Source organism: Bubalus kerabau, chromosome 16 (genome assembly GCF_029407905.1).
Source record: "Bubalus kerabau isolate K-KA32 ecotype Philippines breed swamp buffalo chromosome 16, PCC_UOA_SB_1v2, whole genome shotgun sequence".
In the NCBI taxonomy this organism is placed as follows: domain Eukaryota; kingdom Metazoa; phylum Chordata; class Mammalia; order Artiodactyla; family Bovidae; genus Bubalus; species Bubalus kerabau.
Genome location: NC_073639.1, coordinates 33,775,974 through 33,790,989, shown reverse-complemented (window position 1 = coordinate 33,790,989; position 15,016 = coordinate 33,775,974). Strand labels below are relative to the sequence as shown.

The following is a 15,016-nucleotide window of genomic DNA, read 5'->3' as shown; positions in this document are numbered from 1 at the left end:
GGGATTTTTTTTTTCTCAATAAATATGAAAAAATTGATATTTGTCTTATAGATTTTAGTCCTCTTATTTCCTTCCTGCTTCTCTCAATTCTCACATTGTGATGCTCTTTCCTATCTTGTCTTATTTTCTTTTCCTTCTAGAGAACTAGGAAATAGCATGTGATAGGCGTGTTTTATTGTGTGGTTTTACCCTCTTCAAATATTAATAACCAGCTATTTTAGAGTGTAGGGAGGAACACTAGGGTTTGTAAAACTTGCTTTGACTCATCGTGAATTTTTCACTCCACTCTGATGTTCTGTCAGAATGACCTGAGCATCCCATGGAATAATCTAGCAGTGTGTTCCAGCAGCCAGTAAATATTGAACCTTAAATGAGAAGTGAAATACTGATTTTATTGTTAATAATCTTGTATGACTCCGTATTTGTTAGAACTTACAAATAAAAGCTTTCCTGCAATGCGGGAGACCTGGGTTCAATCCCTGGGTTGGGAAGATCCCCTGGAGAAGGGAAAGGCTACCTGCTTCAGTATTCTGGCCTGGAGAATTCCATAGACTGTATAGTCCATGGGGTCGCAAAGAGTTGGACACGACTGAGCAACTTTCACTCACTCACTCATAAAAACTTTTATGCTATTATTCTAGTTCTTTGATATGCCAGTTTTTTTCTACTTCTGTTCGTTTGATTGTAACAGTTATTATTGGAATATTTATCATTAATCAGTTCACATCAAGAGGTTAGACCAGTGCCCTGTGCAGTGTTCCAAAACTGCCAACTGGACAGTCATATCATAGAAGAATTGTGTGTGTGGTATGTTTGACATGTTTTTAGCTCTTTTTTAATCTAAGAAATAATTATCTGTATGTTGTTGCTTATGTAGTTCTATGTAGAGATGTCACCTTCTTGAGGTACAGATTAATTCTTCAAGTCTGTAATGTCCACAAGAATGTAACACTTTCTTTTTATATAGTATGATCTTTAAAAAAAAAAAATACTCGTTTGTAAAGCAGTGAGTTAGTCAGTGAGTGAGCAGACTATTTACCCAACACTCAAGTGACTCTCTGGCACAGCAAAACTAAAACAAAAGCAAACAAAAATTGTGCGTAGGGAGGGTTGCTAGGGTTGCCCAAGAAGAGTCTAAAGTTCTGTTACATGTGAATGCAGGGAACCCACATGCTTGCTTTAGTAAATCGTTATCAAATTTATCTTATTACTCTTGTATGTATAAATGTGGGAGTATGGCTGAGAGGCCTTAAGAAGAATGTATGTAATCAAAGTCAGCTATAAAAACTCCTCAGTGCTCACTTGAAGGCTTCATTTGAGAAAGAAATAAATGTTAGCTATCAGTATGTGCCAGGTACTAGAGCAATTTCTTCTGGTGTTACTTTTAATATCCCCTTTTATACAGAAACACAGAGAACAAAAAAGATTAAATAACTTGCTCAGGAGGAATAAATACTAAGCTATTTGACTTATACTCCCCACTAGTCACTTTAAAACCTAACGAAGTTTAGATGATATTGGAACAGCAGAACTTTACAAATTCATCCTTATCACTCATCAGATTTAAAAGTAAAACAAGCCAATCCTTTGTGTGCTCTAAGAATTTGGGTTAAGCTGTTTGGATTGATAGTACAAGTGAGTAAGAGACTATTCAAATGATTTAAAATGCATATGTATACCTTTACTAACCCTTCTCATACCATGTACAGTAGCCCAGATTGCAACCTTGGGCCTCATTTTATATATTTTTGAGCCACACAAGAATGATACAAAACTTTTTCTTTCCAACAAATTGGAAATCACGGTACATAGCAGGTGCCAGTTTTAAAGTTAATCTTAGTATCTTTTTAAGGATGTGGGGAAATGCTTAGTCAAACAAGTACAATATAGGATTAATATTAATATGATCTCAATTATTATTTATTTATTAAAATTTTTATTTATTTATTTGGCTATGCCAGGTCTTAGTTGTGGCATGTGGAATCTAGTTCCCTGACCAGGGATCAAACCCTGTCCCGCTTCATTGGGACCGTGGACACTTAACCACCGGATCACCAGGGAAGTTCCTCAGTTATTATTTAAACTGGGTAAAAATACAGACATGAGCATTAAAAAAAAAAGCCTGTAGGAAAAGATTAAACATAGATACCTTAGAGTGATGGGATTATGACTTTTTTCCCTTTTTCTGAATTTTATACAATGAAAATGTATTTGACAACAGGAAAAAAGCCAAAATAAGCCTGACAAATAATATCTTATGAACTTGGGCCAGGTCAATTTGACTGTTTATTTCCAATTAAAATATTAAAATACCTAGTGAAGTTAATGTAGGAAACTAAGGCTTTTGAGTTCATTTGCTATATCATAATCTATGAAACAGATTGACTATGACATTTGAAAAGTTATATAGCCAGTTAATTTTCAACAAGTAGAAAGAATAGAAAGAACCAGTTCCTTTTCATTTTATCATATTTTATTCATATAAATAACATAAATTTCAAGGCACAAAAAAAGTGCTTCTCAGGAAAAGACGGCTTTTATCAACCTTGAGTTTATAAACCATCAGTTTCTGAATCATAAGTTGGAAGCACATTTGAAGTTTTCCAGTAGTGGCAAATTGCATGGATCCAGACACCCTCACATACCTGTCTGTTTGGAGACAGGGTCAGGTTGCAAGCCACAGGGTATTTGGAAATAACTTAGAGTAAAAGCATTATCTGTCCCCCTTTTTTGCCAATTACTTGAAGTTTTTCTTTCATGTTTAATTTTAGGCGAGCCATCTATGATGCATTTGAACGCTTCCTCCATAAATACGCCAACTAATGGGCTCGCTCTATGTAGCCGGTGGAGCCGTCATGTTTCTCACAAAAGGAGCTTCATCCTTTGATGGTGTGAAGAACAAGCAGACAGCACTATCTACTCTACCTGCTGTCAGTTGAGCCTGGAATTTAGTATTACAAATCAGTCAACTATTATCTTTAAATACATTTGAATAATTGTAAACCAACATTTGGATGAAACAATGTTGAATATTTTGTTAGTTTGTGGGAGTCCCATAAAAATCAATTATCTAGTCTGTTGTTATTTATGAAAACTTTACATTTTTATTATGAATAATTTATTAATTTAAAAGCATTCATAGAAGCCCTTTTGGTTTTTAAAGAACTGCTAAATCAAACTTCGTTTGTAATATGTCAGCCTGTGTTGTACATATTCCCTTACATGGTATTTCTATTATTGACTTGATTTGAGAAACATGTTTCTTCTATGGATCCATAGTGAATTTATAATCCTATTTTCAATACTAATTTTCTGCCATGGATAATTCTGTGTAAAAGCAGTGTTAATGTTAACTTTGAATTCTAAGAAATCCTGATTGCTTTGTATTTAAGTGCTTTTAATAATTGAATGTGAGAATGAAGATAAGATACATAAGACTTTAAAACTTTGCCAAATATTAGGTTAGAAAAAAAAAATGCCAAACATATTTCCCCTACTTGAAAAGTTTCAATTCATGAAAAATGAAAATGGACACAGACCTATTGCATTACTTGATAACAATTTCTTAACATTTTCTTGTATACATACTTAGAGTTTGCTAAACATCTAACTTTAAGCCAGATACTTAAACAGCTTTGACTTTTTAATTTCAGAAATTAATGGCCACTTAAAAAATTGATTTGTCCCATATACACTTCATTTTATAGAAAAGATATAATAACTAGTAACTTTTTAACCTTTTTAAAAAGAAGTATTATATGGTTACACTTGGTGCTTTCTTTTTATGTTAAACTTCTGAAGCCAAGAGCTAAAATGTTTTTTAAAAGTAGAAGATACTTTGGTTGGAATAAATGTATTTGAGTTGCATTTGTTTGAAGTATGTGTTGTCTGTGGGTTACTTTATTATAAGTAGTCATACTCTATCTAGTAAGGATATTTGAATTATAAGGTGCTTTTGCAGCCTTTTTAAAGGAGATTTTATTTGTCCTTATAATGCCTCCATCACCTTAATTTTTAAAAACTATTTTTAAATGATTAACATGAAGTCACCAATGGCATACAGTGTTGTAAATTCTGTAAAACTGCTTTGACATAACGAACAAACATGGTTTGAGCTGTAAAATTTTACATGTTTAGATTACAACCTTTATACTGACAGTATGAAATTACTAAAGTTCTCCAACAAAATACTCTTTAAAGATAAACTTGTTGGTTAACTGAAATACAAGTATTTTCTTATGTATTTAGTGAGGTGATTGAATGCTTTCTGAGCAATGGCTTGAGCAAACCCAGTACTTTATTTTTCACATAAATATTTCCTATAAGCAATAATGTACATAATAATGTATGTAACTTTCTATTTGTAAAAGAATAAAATTCATTTAATTTTAATAAACTCTTAGGCATAACTAATTTCTCCTAAATAAATGTGAAAAAAGGTATTTTTAAAAATTTCTTCTCTTAGTCAGATGTTTTAAGAACATATCCACACAACTACCTAAAGAAATGTTATCTCATTTTTAAGACTGGGTATGTAACTTGCTAGAAATTCATTAGCCCAGAGCTGCAAACTGACAGTCAGTCCAGGCCAGCTTGGCCCACAGTTGTTTTATTCAGTGTGCATAATTCCAAAACTTTTGAATTCAAAAAGTCTTTATATTGGGTATGCAGTCCCCCATTTGCCATAGCCCACCAGACTCCAGGCTCTTACATGAGACTACTTCACTACTTTGTGTTTCCCACTTGGCCCTGAAGACATCTGAGCTTGAGACCTCAGTTTAGATCTGTGGTTTAAAAAAATTTCATGATAAGACTGTAAGTACTGTTAAATTATTTTAGCATATGCATTTTTAGATTGTGTCTTATGAATGTAAATTTTAATGTGGTGCTTTCTTTTGTAAAGATTATTGAATTATTAACTCTGTAACTGAAAATTTTAAATCATTTCCAGATATTTTATATTCACAATAAAAGTCTATTTAAAAAATTACTTGTTATGTTCAAGAGGTTTTCTTCTAAATACAGAACACCCATGTCACATTTGATTAACACGGCCTAATTTGGGACTTCCCTGGCCATCCAGTGGTTTAAGACTCTGCACTTCCACTGTAGGAGTCATAGGTCCCATCCCTGCCTGGGGAACTAAGATCCCACAAGCTGTGGGGCACAGCTTAAAAAAAAAATCCTTAAAGAACATTCACAATGTAAAATTAAAAGGGACAAGAATTGACACACACCCATAATTATTTTAGTTAAAAAACAGTATAAAAATAAAACTAGCTTAACTGCTGCTCTAAGGAAATGGCAATCTACTCCAGTATTCTTGCCCGGAGAACCCCCATGGACAGAGGAGCCTGTCGAGCTGCAGTCCATGGGGTCGCAAAGAGTTGGACACAACTGAGTGACTAAGCATAGAAGAACTGATCAAAGAGTTAAGTCTGTTTAATGGAATCTGCTCCTAAAAATATTTTAGAAGTGTTATGACTAGATCATGCATTGTCCTGTAGGTTAGGTTAAGGATTTTGGTATTCATGCAAAGCTACAGAAAGCCATGAAGGGTTTTCTTCAGGTGGGGATGAAGTGGGGGAGACGTGAAGTTGGTGGAGATTAAATATATGATTTCATGTGTTTTAAGAAATTCACTCTGGCTTCAATGACAAGAACAAGGTGTAGGGGGCTGGCAGTCCTTGCAGAGATAAGCTAGAAGGCTATTAAAGTGGCCCAGGTGAAGAATGATTATAGCTAAGATTATGATAGCAGTGGGTGGATACAGAGAGAACTGGATGGATTTCAGATGATGGATTGGTGATGAGTTGGAATGAGGTATAAGCGAGTGGTATAAGGTATAAGCCTTTCAAAGAGAGAACCCTGGAAGAAGACCAGTGTGAGGGAAAGCATCTAGAACCTAGTTTGGCATATACAGATTTTTGATGTCTAAAAAATAGTAGGATATATAAATCAGAGACTCAGAGCAGAGAATTGGACAGAAGGGGGAAAAAAAAAGACTTGGAATCACCAGTGTTTATAGGGTAACTGATATTATAGGTATGGTTAAGATTTTGAGGCACGTAGGGAAGAAAAAGGACAACGGTTCTCTTTTAGATCTTAGGAACCCTTTATACATTTAACACGTGAAGGCCCTAGGGAGCTTTCGGTTATGTGGATTACATTTATCAATATTACCACTTTACAAATTGAAACTAAGAAATATTTTAAAATATTGATTAATTTTAAAATAATAAACCAATACATGTTATATTAGATTTCTAGGGTCGCTGTGAAAAATGTAACACAAAATGACTGGCCTTAACCAAAAGAAGGAGAAGGCAATAGCAACCCACTCCAGTACTCTTGCCTAGAAAATCCCATGGGCAGAGGAGCCTGGTAGGCTGCAGTCCATGGGGTCGCTAAGAGTCGGACATGACTGAGCACCTTCACTTTCACTTTTCACTTTCCTGCATTGGAGAAGGACATGGCAACCCACTCCAGTATTCTTGCCTGGAGAATCCCAGGGACAGAGGAGCCTAGTGGGCTGCCGTCTATGGGGTCGCACAGAGTCGGACACAACTGAAGCGACTTAGCAGCAGCAGCAGCAACCAACAGAAATTTTCTCGCAGTTCTGGAGGTTAGAAGGCCAAAGTCAAGGTGTCCATAGGTCCTTGCTCCCTCTGAAGTTTACAGTGAAAGATCTGCTACATGCCCTGCTCCTAGCTCCTGATGGTTGAAGACAATTTGTAGCATTCCTTGGCCTGTAGATGCATGATTCCAATCTTTGCCTCCTTCCTCACATGGCATTCTCATTTCTGTATCCAAATTACCCTCTTCTTATAAGGACATCAGTCATTGGATTAGGACCCACTCTAATCCAGTATGATCTAATTTTAACTAGATTACATCTGCAAAAATCTATTTCCTAAGATCATATTCAAGGTACTGGAGGTTAAGACTTGAACTTATCTTGGGACTTCCTTAGTGACCTAATGGTTAAGAATCTGCCTTGTAATGCAAAGGACACAGGATTGATCCCTGGTTGGGGAAGTAATATCCCACATGTCACAGAGCAGCTGAGCCTGTGTGTCACAAGTAGAGAATCCATGAAAGTGAAGGTCGCTCAGTTGCGTCTCTTTGGACCCCATGGACTATATATACATATATAGCCCACGAAATTCTCTAGGCCAGAATACTAGAATGGGTACCCTTTGCCTTCTCCAGGGAATCTTTCCAACCCAGGGATTGAACCCAGGTGTCCCACATTGCAGGCAAATTCTTTACCAGCTGAGCCACAAGGGAAACTATGAGAGAGTCTGTGCATCCCAACAAAAGATCTCACATGACACAATGAAGAGCCCACAAGCTGCAACTAAGGCCAGATGCAGTCAAATATTAATAAATACTTTTAAAGACCAGTGCACCCATGAATGTTAACAGTTTTAATAAAAAGTAACTTGTTTTCCAATACCCCCAAAAAATATTTTTAGTGAGTAGTGTAGCATTATTTTAGTCTTGTGAAACTTTTAAATATCTAACTTTAGAGAAGACAGCTGGACTGCCATATCCGCTTCTGCATTTGATCTGTTCTGAAAGGTTAAAAGGGTGTGAATAAAATCTGGTTGGAAGAAGGAAAAGTGTTTTCCTTTTTAGATAATTAAGGATATTCCTCCTTGATACTACACCCAAATACCATAAGTGATAGTTTCTTAAACAATGCAATGTGGTATCTCAAACCATAATACTTTTCATTCTCTGATTCATTAAAAACTATTGTTTTCTATCCTGGAACAGAAAAAGCACATTAGTGGGAAACTTTCTTAGTTTTGACAAACGAACCACAGTTACGTTAAGATTTTAGGTGTAGATCAATGAAAGTCATTTTGGAAATCTTGCTACTTCCTTTCAGTTCAGTTCAGTTCAGTCGCTCCGTTGTGTCAGGCTCTTTGCGACCCCATGGACCGCAGCATGCCAGGCCTCCCTGTCCCATCACCAACTCCCAAAGTTTACCCAAACTCATGTCCATTAAATCAGTGATGCCATCCAACCATGTCATCCTATGTCATCCCCTTCTCCTCCTGCCCTCAATCTTTCCCAGCATCAGGGTCTTTTCAAATGAGTCAGCTCTTCACAGCAGGTGGCCAAAGTATTGGAGTTTCAACTTCAACATCAGTCCTTCCAATGAACACTCAGGACTGATCTCCTTTAAGATGGACTGGTTGGATCTCCTTGCAATCCAAGGGACTCTCAAGAGTCTTCTCCAACACCACACTTCAAAAGCATCAATTCTTCAGTGCTCAGCTTTCTTACATCTATACATGACTACTGGAAAAACCATAGCCTTGACTAGACGGACCTTTGTTGGCAAACTAATGGCTCTGCTTTTTAATATGCTATCTAGGTTGGTCATAATTTTCCGTCCAAGCAGTAAACATCTTAATTTCATGGCTACAGTCACCATCTGCAGTGATTTTGGAGCCCCAAAAAGATAAAGTCAGCCACTGTTTCCACTGTTTCCCTATCTATTTGCCATGAAGTGATGGGACCAGATGCCATGATCTTAGTGATCTTTGTGAATGTTGAGTTTTAAGCCAATTTTTTCACTCTCCTCTTTTACTTTCATCAAGAGGTTCTTTAGTTCTTCTTCACTTTCTGCCATAAGGGTGGTGTCATCTGCATATTTGAGGTTATTGATATTTCTCCCGGCAATCTTGATTCCAGCTTGTGCTTCTTCCAGTCCAGTGTTTCTCATAATGTACTCTGCATATAAGTTAAATAAGCAGGGTGACAATATACAGCCTTGACGTACTCCTTTTCCTTTTTGGAACCAGTCTGTTGTTCCATGTCCAGTTCTAACTGTTGCTTCCTGACCTGCATACAGGTTTCTCAAGAGGCAGGTCAGGTGGTCTGGTATTCCCATCTCTTGAAGAATTTTCCACAGTTTATTGTGATCCACACAGTCAAAGGCTTTGGTATAGCACTTCTATAAATTTCAAGTTGTTTTACACTTAAAAAGTTTCTTTAAAATGGATGCTCATATTAACACATTTATTAATGTTTTGCAATTTTAAAAATATTTTCACTTATCTTGCTATATCGTAACAAATGAGTTCACAATAATGGCTAGAATTACTATGTTCACTTTAGTGTGTTAGTCTCTCAGTCATGTCTGATTCTTTGTGATCTCATGGACTATAGCCCACCAGGCTCCTCTGTCTATGGGGATTCTCCAGGCAAGAATACAGGAGTGGGTTGCCATTTCCTTCTCCAGGGAATCTTCCTGATTGAGGAGACTCCATGGGCTCCCAAATAGCTTTACACAACCGAGCAACAACAATAAAGTTTCTAATCTTTTCTTTCTAAAACCCCCAGAGCTTACATTTATCTTACCCTTATCTCATTATATTTAAGTACTCAACTGTTAGTGCCCCACCCTCTCCAAACCCAGTCTGTAAAACAAGCAGGTCTGATTCATTTTTTATGCAGGCAGTTCCTGGCATAGTTCAAGGACTACCAGCTGGTCCATTCCGAGTGTAGTGCTCTTTTCCGTGTACCAGATTGTAATTTTAAACCACAGTTGACCCTTGAAACTCAGGGTTTAAGTTAGGAGCTTTGACCCTCTGCAAAGCAAGAAATCCTTCTGTAATTCAGCCCCACATTAGGTGTACTTGGTTCCAAAGTATTCCCTGCTCAGCATTCCTATATTCTATCAACACTGCTTTGGTCCTGCAGTGCTGTGGTGTTTATTACTTTTTTAAAAGTCCAGGTATTTTTGGATGGACCCAAGCAGTTCAACCGCCTGTTGTTCAAGGATCAACTGTACATTAGATTCAGCAGCTGAGGAGAGAGGGAAGCGATAGCCTTGGTGGAAGATCCTGTTCTTTGGTGAGAACTGCCATCTTTTAGGGAGAAGGCAATGGCACCCCACTCCAGTACTCTTGCCTGGAAAATCCCATGGAAGGAGGAGCCTGGTAGGCTGCAGTCCATGGGGTCGCTGAGGGTTGGACACAACTGAGCAACTTCCCTTTCACTTTTCACTTTCATGCATTGGAGAAGGACATGGCAACCCACTCCAGTGTTCTTGCCTGGAGAATCCCAGGGACGGGGAAGCCTGGTGGGCTGCCTTCTTGTGGGGTCGCACAGAGTCGTGCACGACTGAAGTGACTTAGCAGCAGCAGCAGCCATCTTTTAGGGATACTTTCCCAGGTTCAAGTTAGAAGTGAGACATCTAAGGATCGCTCTAAAGATAAAGGAGCACCAAGGAGTAAAGTGAGAAGCATTGAGAAGGGGTAAAACAATAGACGCAGTGCTTCCAAGCGTAGCAGCAGATCTTCATCCTGCTCCACCTGCAGCTGCGACCGCAGCACCAGCAGCGGCTCAAGGGCCAGGGAAAGTTTCAGCAAGTCCGTCCGTCTAGCACCTCCAGCTCCCAGCAGCTCCTGTGCCACTTAAGTCTCTCTCGACGCACATCTGCCACAAGGTGGTGTTCCTGCTTCCCATGCAAACCACCTAAAAGAGATGAAAAAGGAAAAAAAGCAGAGACCTTTCCTGAAACCCCACAAAGTGCGTATCAGGAAGCTGATGAAGCATGTGATGAAGGATCTTGTCATGGAGATATTCTCCACCTGTGGGGAAATTTAAATGACTGATACGAAGAAAATGCCTGTACGAAGAAAGCATCTAGATCTATCTGCAGGCCACATAGTAGAGTTTGAGAATCCCTTTGGAGGTACGAAGGCCCTGAAGCACGCGGACAGAGGATACACTGGTGACCAGGGGATCACCGTCACTGCTGTGCTGGCCCCCTGAGCTAGGCTGCCCCCCACCTTCTCCACCCCAGGTGATGGGGATGCCGCCACTGGCCCCCTGGTGGCTCAGTCCCCGCTTCCCCCGCCACGCCACAGAAGCTGCCCCAGCTCCAATTCCTCTGGATAAGCAGGGCCACCCAAGTCCTGCTTCATGTGACTTATACCCCACGCAACTGGTTTTGTCACTTTTCTAGTGAAGGAGGAGAGATCGGAAAGAAACGCTCGCAGAGGCAGGCTTCTAAGGCAGCAGTTGAGACTTTTCTGTGAAGCCTGAGTTCTGGCTGCAGGAGTGCTGCTGATTTGGGATTAGACCTCCAGTTTCCTGGCTAGAAAACTCACACCTTTGCAGATCCTGTGACACAGTCGGTTCAGTGGCAAAGCCAGCGGGGACAAACAGGGCTCCAGGTGACAGTGTGGCCCCTGCCTGTGTGTGCATGCTAAGTCACCTCAGTTGTGTCCGACTCTTTGCAACCCCATGGACTGTAGGCCACCAGGCTCCTCTGTCCATGGGATTCTCCAGGCAAGACTACTGGAGTGGGTTGCCACGCCCTCCTCCAGTTGCCATGCCCTCCTCCAGTCTGGGGGCACATTTTTCCTTTCCATAGATGACCTGGGGCCAGACTAGGGGCATGGTCATACTTTTGCTTGTTACCCTGAGAGATCCTTCAGGAAAAGGAGCGGAGCTTTAGTGCAGCTCCCTTTTCTGTTCGGCCTGGCCCCTGCTGCCCTAGGGTCAAACATCCAAAGAAAAGCCTCCCTCCCTCTGTTACCCCATTAGTTGGTTCTGTTTTTACCTGTATTCATGCAGTTATATGCACATCTTATAATTCCCTTTCTCTCTCTGAAGTTAGTGAACAGGTCGCGAGCCAGCTCTGTAGAGTTCTTATGGACACCTCTGTGGCTGATATACACGGTTGGCCTGCAGGTTACCTTGGCAGCATGTACATTCTTTGGCTTTTATTGTACAGTCTGTACAATGGGAGAGAGGGACTGGAGGCTGAATTAATTACCAATGACCAATGATTTAATCAACATGGCTAAGTGATGAAACTTTCAGAAAAACCCGTAAGCAGTGGGATTTAGAGAGCTCTGGGTTGGTGAACACATCAAGGTGCTGTGAAGGGGAGGGTGGGTGTGACATGCTGGGAGAGAGCAGGGAAACTCAGTCCCTCCTCCCCCATACTTTGCCCTGTGCATCTCTTTCATCTGGCCGTTCCAGAGTTGTATCCTTCATGATAAATTTAAAAATGTAAACAAAGTGTTTCCCTGAGTTGTATGAGCCTTTCGAATGAATTATCAAACCTAAAGAGAAGGTTGTGGGAACCTCTTATTTGTAATTGACTGGGCAAAAGTGTGGGGGGCCTGAGTACCCTGTTTGTTGCTGATGCCTAAAGTGAGGGCAGGGGAGTTTGGGGGAGAATGAATACATGTATGTGTATGGTTGAGTCCCTTTGCTGTCCACCGGAAACTATCACAACATTGTTAATCGACGATGCGCCAATGCAAAATAAAAAGTTTTAAAAAAAAAAGGAAAAAAATGATAAAAACTAAAGTGAGGGCAGACTTATGGGACTGGGTGTTTTAACTTCTGAAGTAGTTCATGTCAGAACTGAACTGAACTGTTGGACACCCAGGTGGTGTAGGAGAGTCAGGATATAGAATTGATGGGTGGTGTCAGAAAACACTCCAGATCTACATCAAATCTGTTCCAAATACTCATCTGTAAATGCTGTTTCATAATGAAATTTTACATATTTCAACTTTAAAAGCAAATTTTCATGCAGATATGTGCTGCCAAACGACTGATATCCATTTAAGGCAAATGCTTTTAATTAAACATATTTACCACCCTTTGGAAGCCATTTACAGCATTTGATTAGATTCTATTCTCTGGATATCTGCCTTTTAGCAATAGTACAAAGTGGTGAAAGCACCACATATGGTCTCTGTCACAAGTACTCAACTCTACCATTGTAGTGCAAAGGCAGCCATAGGCAGTACATAAATGAATGAGCATGCTGCATCCCAATAAAACTTATTTATAGAACTGGAATTTAAATTTCATATAGTTTTTATGTACCAAGAAAACTTCCTTTTACTTTTTAATACTAAAAGATATAATAACAAGTTAAGAGGAAAATTAAGATTCAGGCCTTTAGGCTGAAAGATCTGGTTAGAAAAGGTGTTGAGGCCAGAAGGAGCTAGATTTTTATTCTGAAAAGCTGCTCAATTATACAACTGACCTTATGGCTTTGGTTTTCTTGGAGGGGGAACCTCAACAAGATGTCTAAGGTCCAACATTTTTAAAGTTTGCATCAAATATATTCTAGACTTTTAAATTTTGTGCAATATGCAATTATTACATTGATGGAGGTCAAATTCCAAGCTAATAGCTATTGACCCCAGCCATTATCATATTTAAAAGTGAATTTATGGCTTCTCAGCCTTCTGGCTAATATCAAGTGTAGTATCTGTTCTTATCAGTTTAATATCTGATAAATCCTCTAGCCAAGAACAATATATTAAATGGATTTTTGAAGCAGAGAGTTGGAATAGGAACTTGCTCTGTTCACGACCTGATACTGCAGTACTTCCAGGAACGGTGCACCCCCCTCGGGGACAATTTTTGAAGTACCAAAAGGCAGAAACTGCCCTTTCCTGTCCTGGAGTGGGGTTTTCATTGTAAGCTGTCTCAAGCTAGCCCAGGAAGTTGATTTTCTCAGGTTTTCCTGCATTACTTGTAAGAGTTCCTGACAGTTGCTGGAAGACAAGCAAATAACTGAGTCCGGTGGGGTGGGAGGTGGCTGGAGGTGGGGTGGGGGGAGGGGGAGTAAAGTGAATGGAGAAAAGTAGTTTAAAAGTTAGGCTTATTAAGTCTAGAGATCTAATATACAACATGATGACTACAGTTCTTAATATTGTATCGGGGACTTCCCTGGTGATCCGGTGGCTAAGACTCGGCTCTCAAAGCAGGGGGCCCAGGTTCAATCCCTGGTCAGGGAACTACATCCCATATGCCACAACTAAGAGTTCCCATGCTGCAACTGAAATTCCTGCATGGACAGTCTTCGTGGAGAGTCGCCGGGGTTTTCTGCACCAACAGTGCTTGAAGGGAACCCGGTAGCTCCTTCCCCGCCTGCTCGTCGCCGCCCAGCCGGACTCCTCAGCACCTGACAGTGCCCTCCAACAGGCCCAAGGTCCCCGCCGCTGCTCCAGTGCCGCACAGCGGCCGCCACCACCGCCTCTTCTCAGCTGCCTGCGATGACAACCGCATCCCCGTCGCAGGTGTGCTGGAACTACCACCAGGACTCGGAGGCCGCCATCAACCGCCAACCAACCTGGAGCTCTAACGTCTCCTATGTCTACCTGTCCATGTCATACTATCTTGACCGCGATGATGGGGCTTTGAAGAACTTTGCCAAGTACTTTCTTCACCAATCTCATGAGGAGAGGGAATATGCTGAGAAACAGATGAAGCTGCACCACCGACGAGGTGGCCAAATCTTCCTTCAGGATATCAAGAAACCAGACCGCGATGACTGGGAGAATGGGCTGAATGCAATGGAATGTGCACCATGCTTGGAAAGAAGTGTGAATCAGTCACTCACTACTGGAACTGCACAAACTTGCCACTGAAAAAAATGACCCCCATCTGTGTGATTTTATGGAGACTCATTACCTGAACGAGCAGGTGGAAGCCATCAAAGAATTGGGTGACCACAAAACCAATCTTCGAAAGATCCGGGCCCCTGGATCTGGCATGGCAGAGTACCTCTTTGACAAGCACACCCTGGGACACAGTGAGAGCTAAGCCTCAGGCTGGCTTCCCGTAGCCACAGGGGTGACTTCCCTGGTCACCAAGGCAGTACATGTATATTGGGGTTATAATCATCTTTTCTATTCACTTTCACTTTCATGCATTGGAGAAGGCAATGGCAACCCACTCCAGTGTTCTTGCCTGGAGAATCCCAGGGATGGGGGAGCCTGGTAGGCTGCCCTCTATGGGGTCGCACAGAGTCAGACACGACTGAAGCTACTTAGCAGCAGTAGCAGCAGCATCTTTTCTATAAGTTGTACCAAAACATCTACTTAAGTTCTTTCTTTAGTACCATTCCTTCAAATAAACTAATTTGGTACCAAAACAAACAAATAAAAAATCCTGCTTGCCACAACTAAGACTTGGCACAGCCAAAAAATAAATGGATATTAAAAAAAAACAA

The 15,016-nt window shown here is 40.3% G+C and overlaps 1 protein-coding gene and 2 pseudogenes across 5 annotated transcripts in view; all 3 read left to right on the top strand.

Annotated features, from left to right (window-relative positions):
• The window catches only part of ABHD18 (abhydrolase domain containing 18), a 39,754-nt gene extending 36,747 nt beyond the window's left edge, over positions 1 to 3,007 (top strand). For 3 of the 5 annotated variants that reach the window (XM_055550659.1, XM_055550661.1, XM_055550658.1), the window contains 2 exons: positions 721 to 807; positions 2,772 to 3,007. In XM_055550659.1, coding sequence (XP_055406634.1) covers positions 721 to 807; positions 2,772 to 2,823 — 139 coding nt within the window. In that variant the 3' untranslated portion in view covers positions 2,824 to 3,007. The remainder of the gene's footprint in view (positions 1 to 720; positions 808 to 2,771) is intronic. The other 2 variants (XM_055550662.1, XM_055550660.1) reach the window with 1 other exon arrangement.
• Positions 3,008 to 13,228: 10,221 nt separating this feature from the next.
• On the top strand, positions 13,229 to 13,409 carry LOC129630450 (uncharacterized; annotated as a pseudogene).
• Positions 13,410 to 14,027: 618 nt separating this feature from the next.
• LOC129630038 (ferritin heavy chain-like) lies at positions 14,028 to 14,607 on the top strand (annotated as a pseudogene).
• The last annotated feature ends 409 nt before the right edge of the window (positions 14,608 to 15,016 follow it).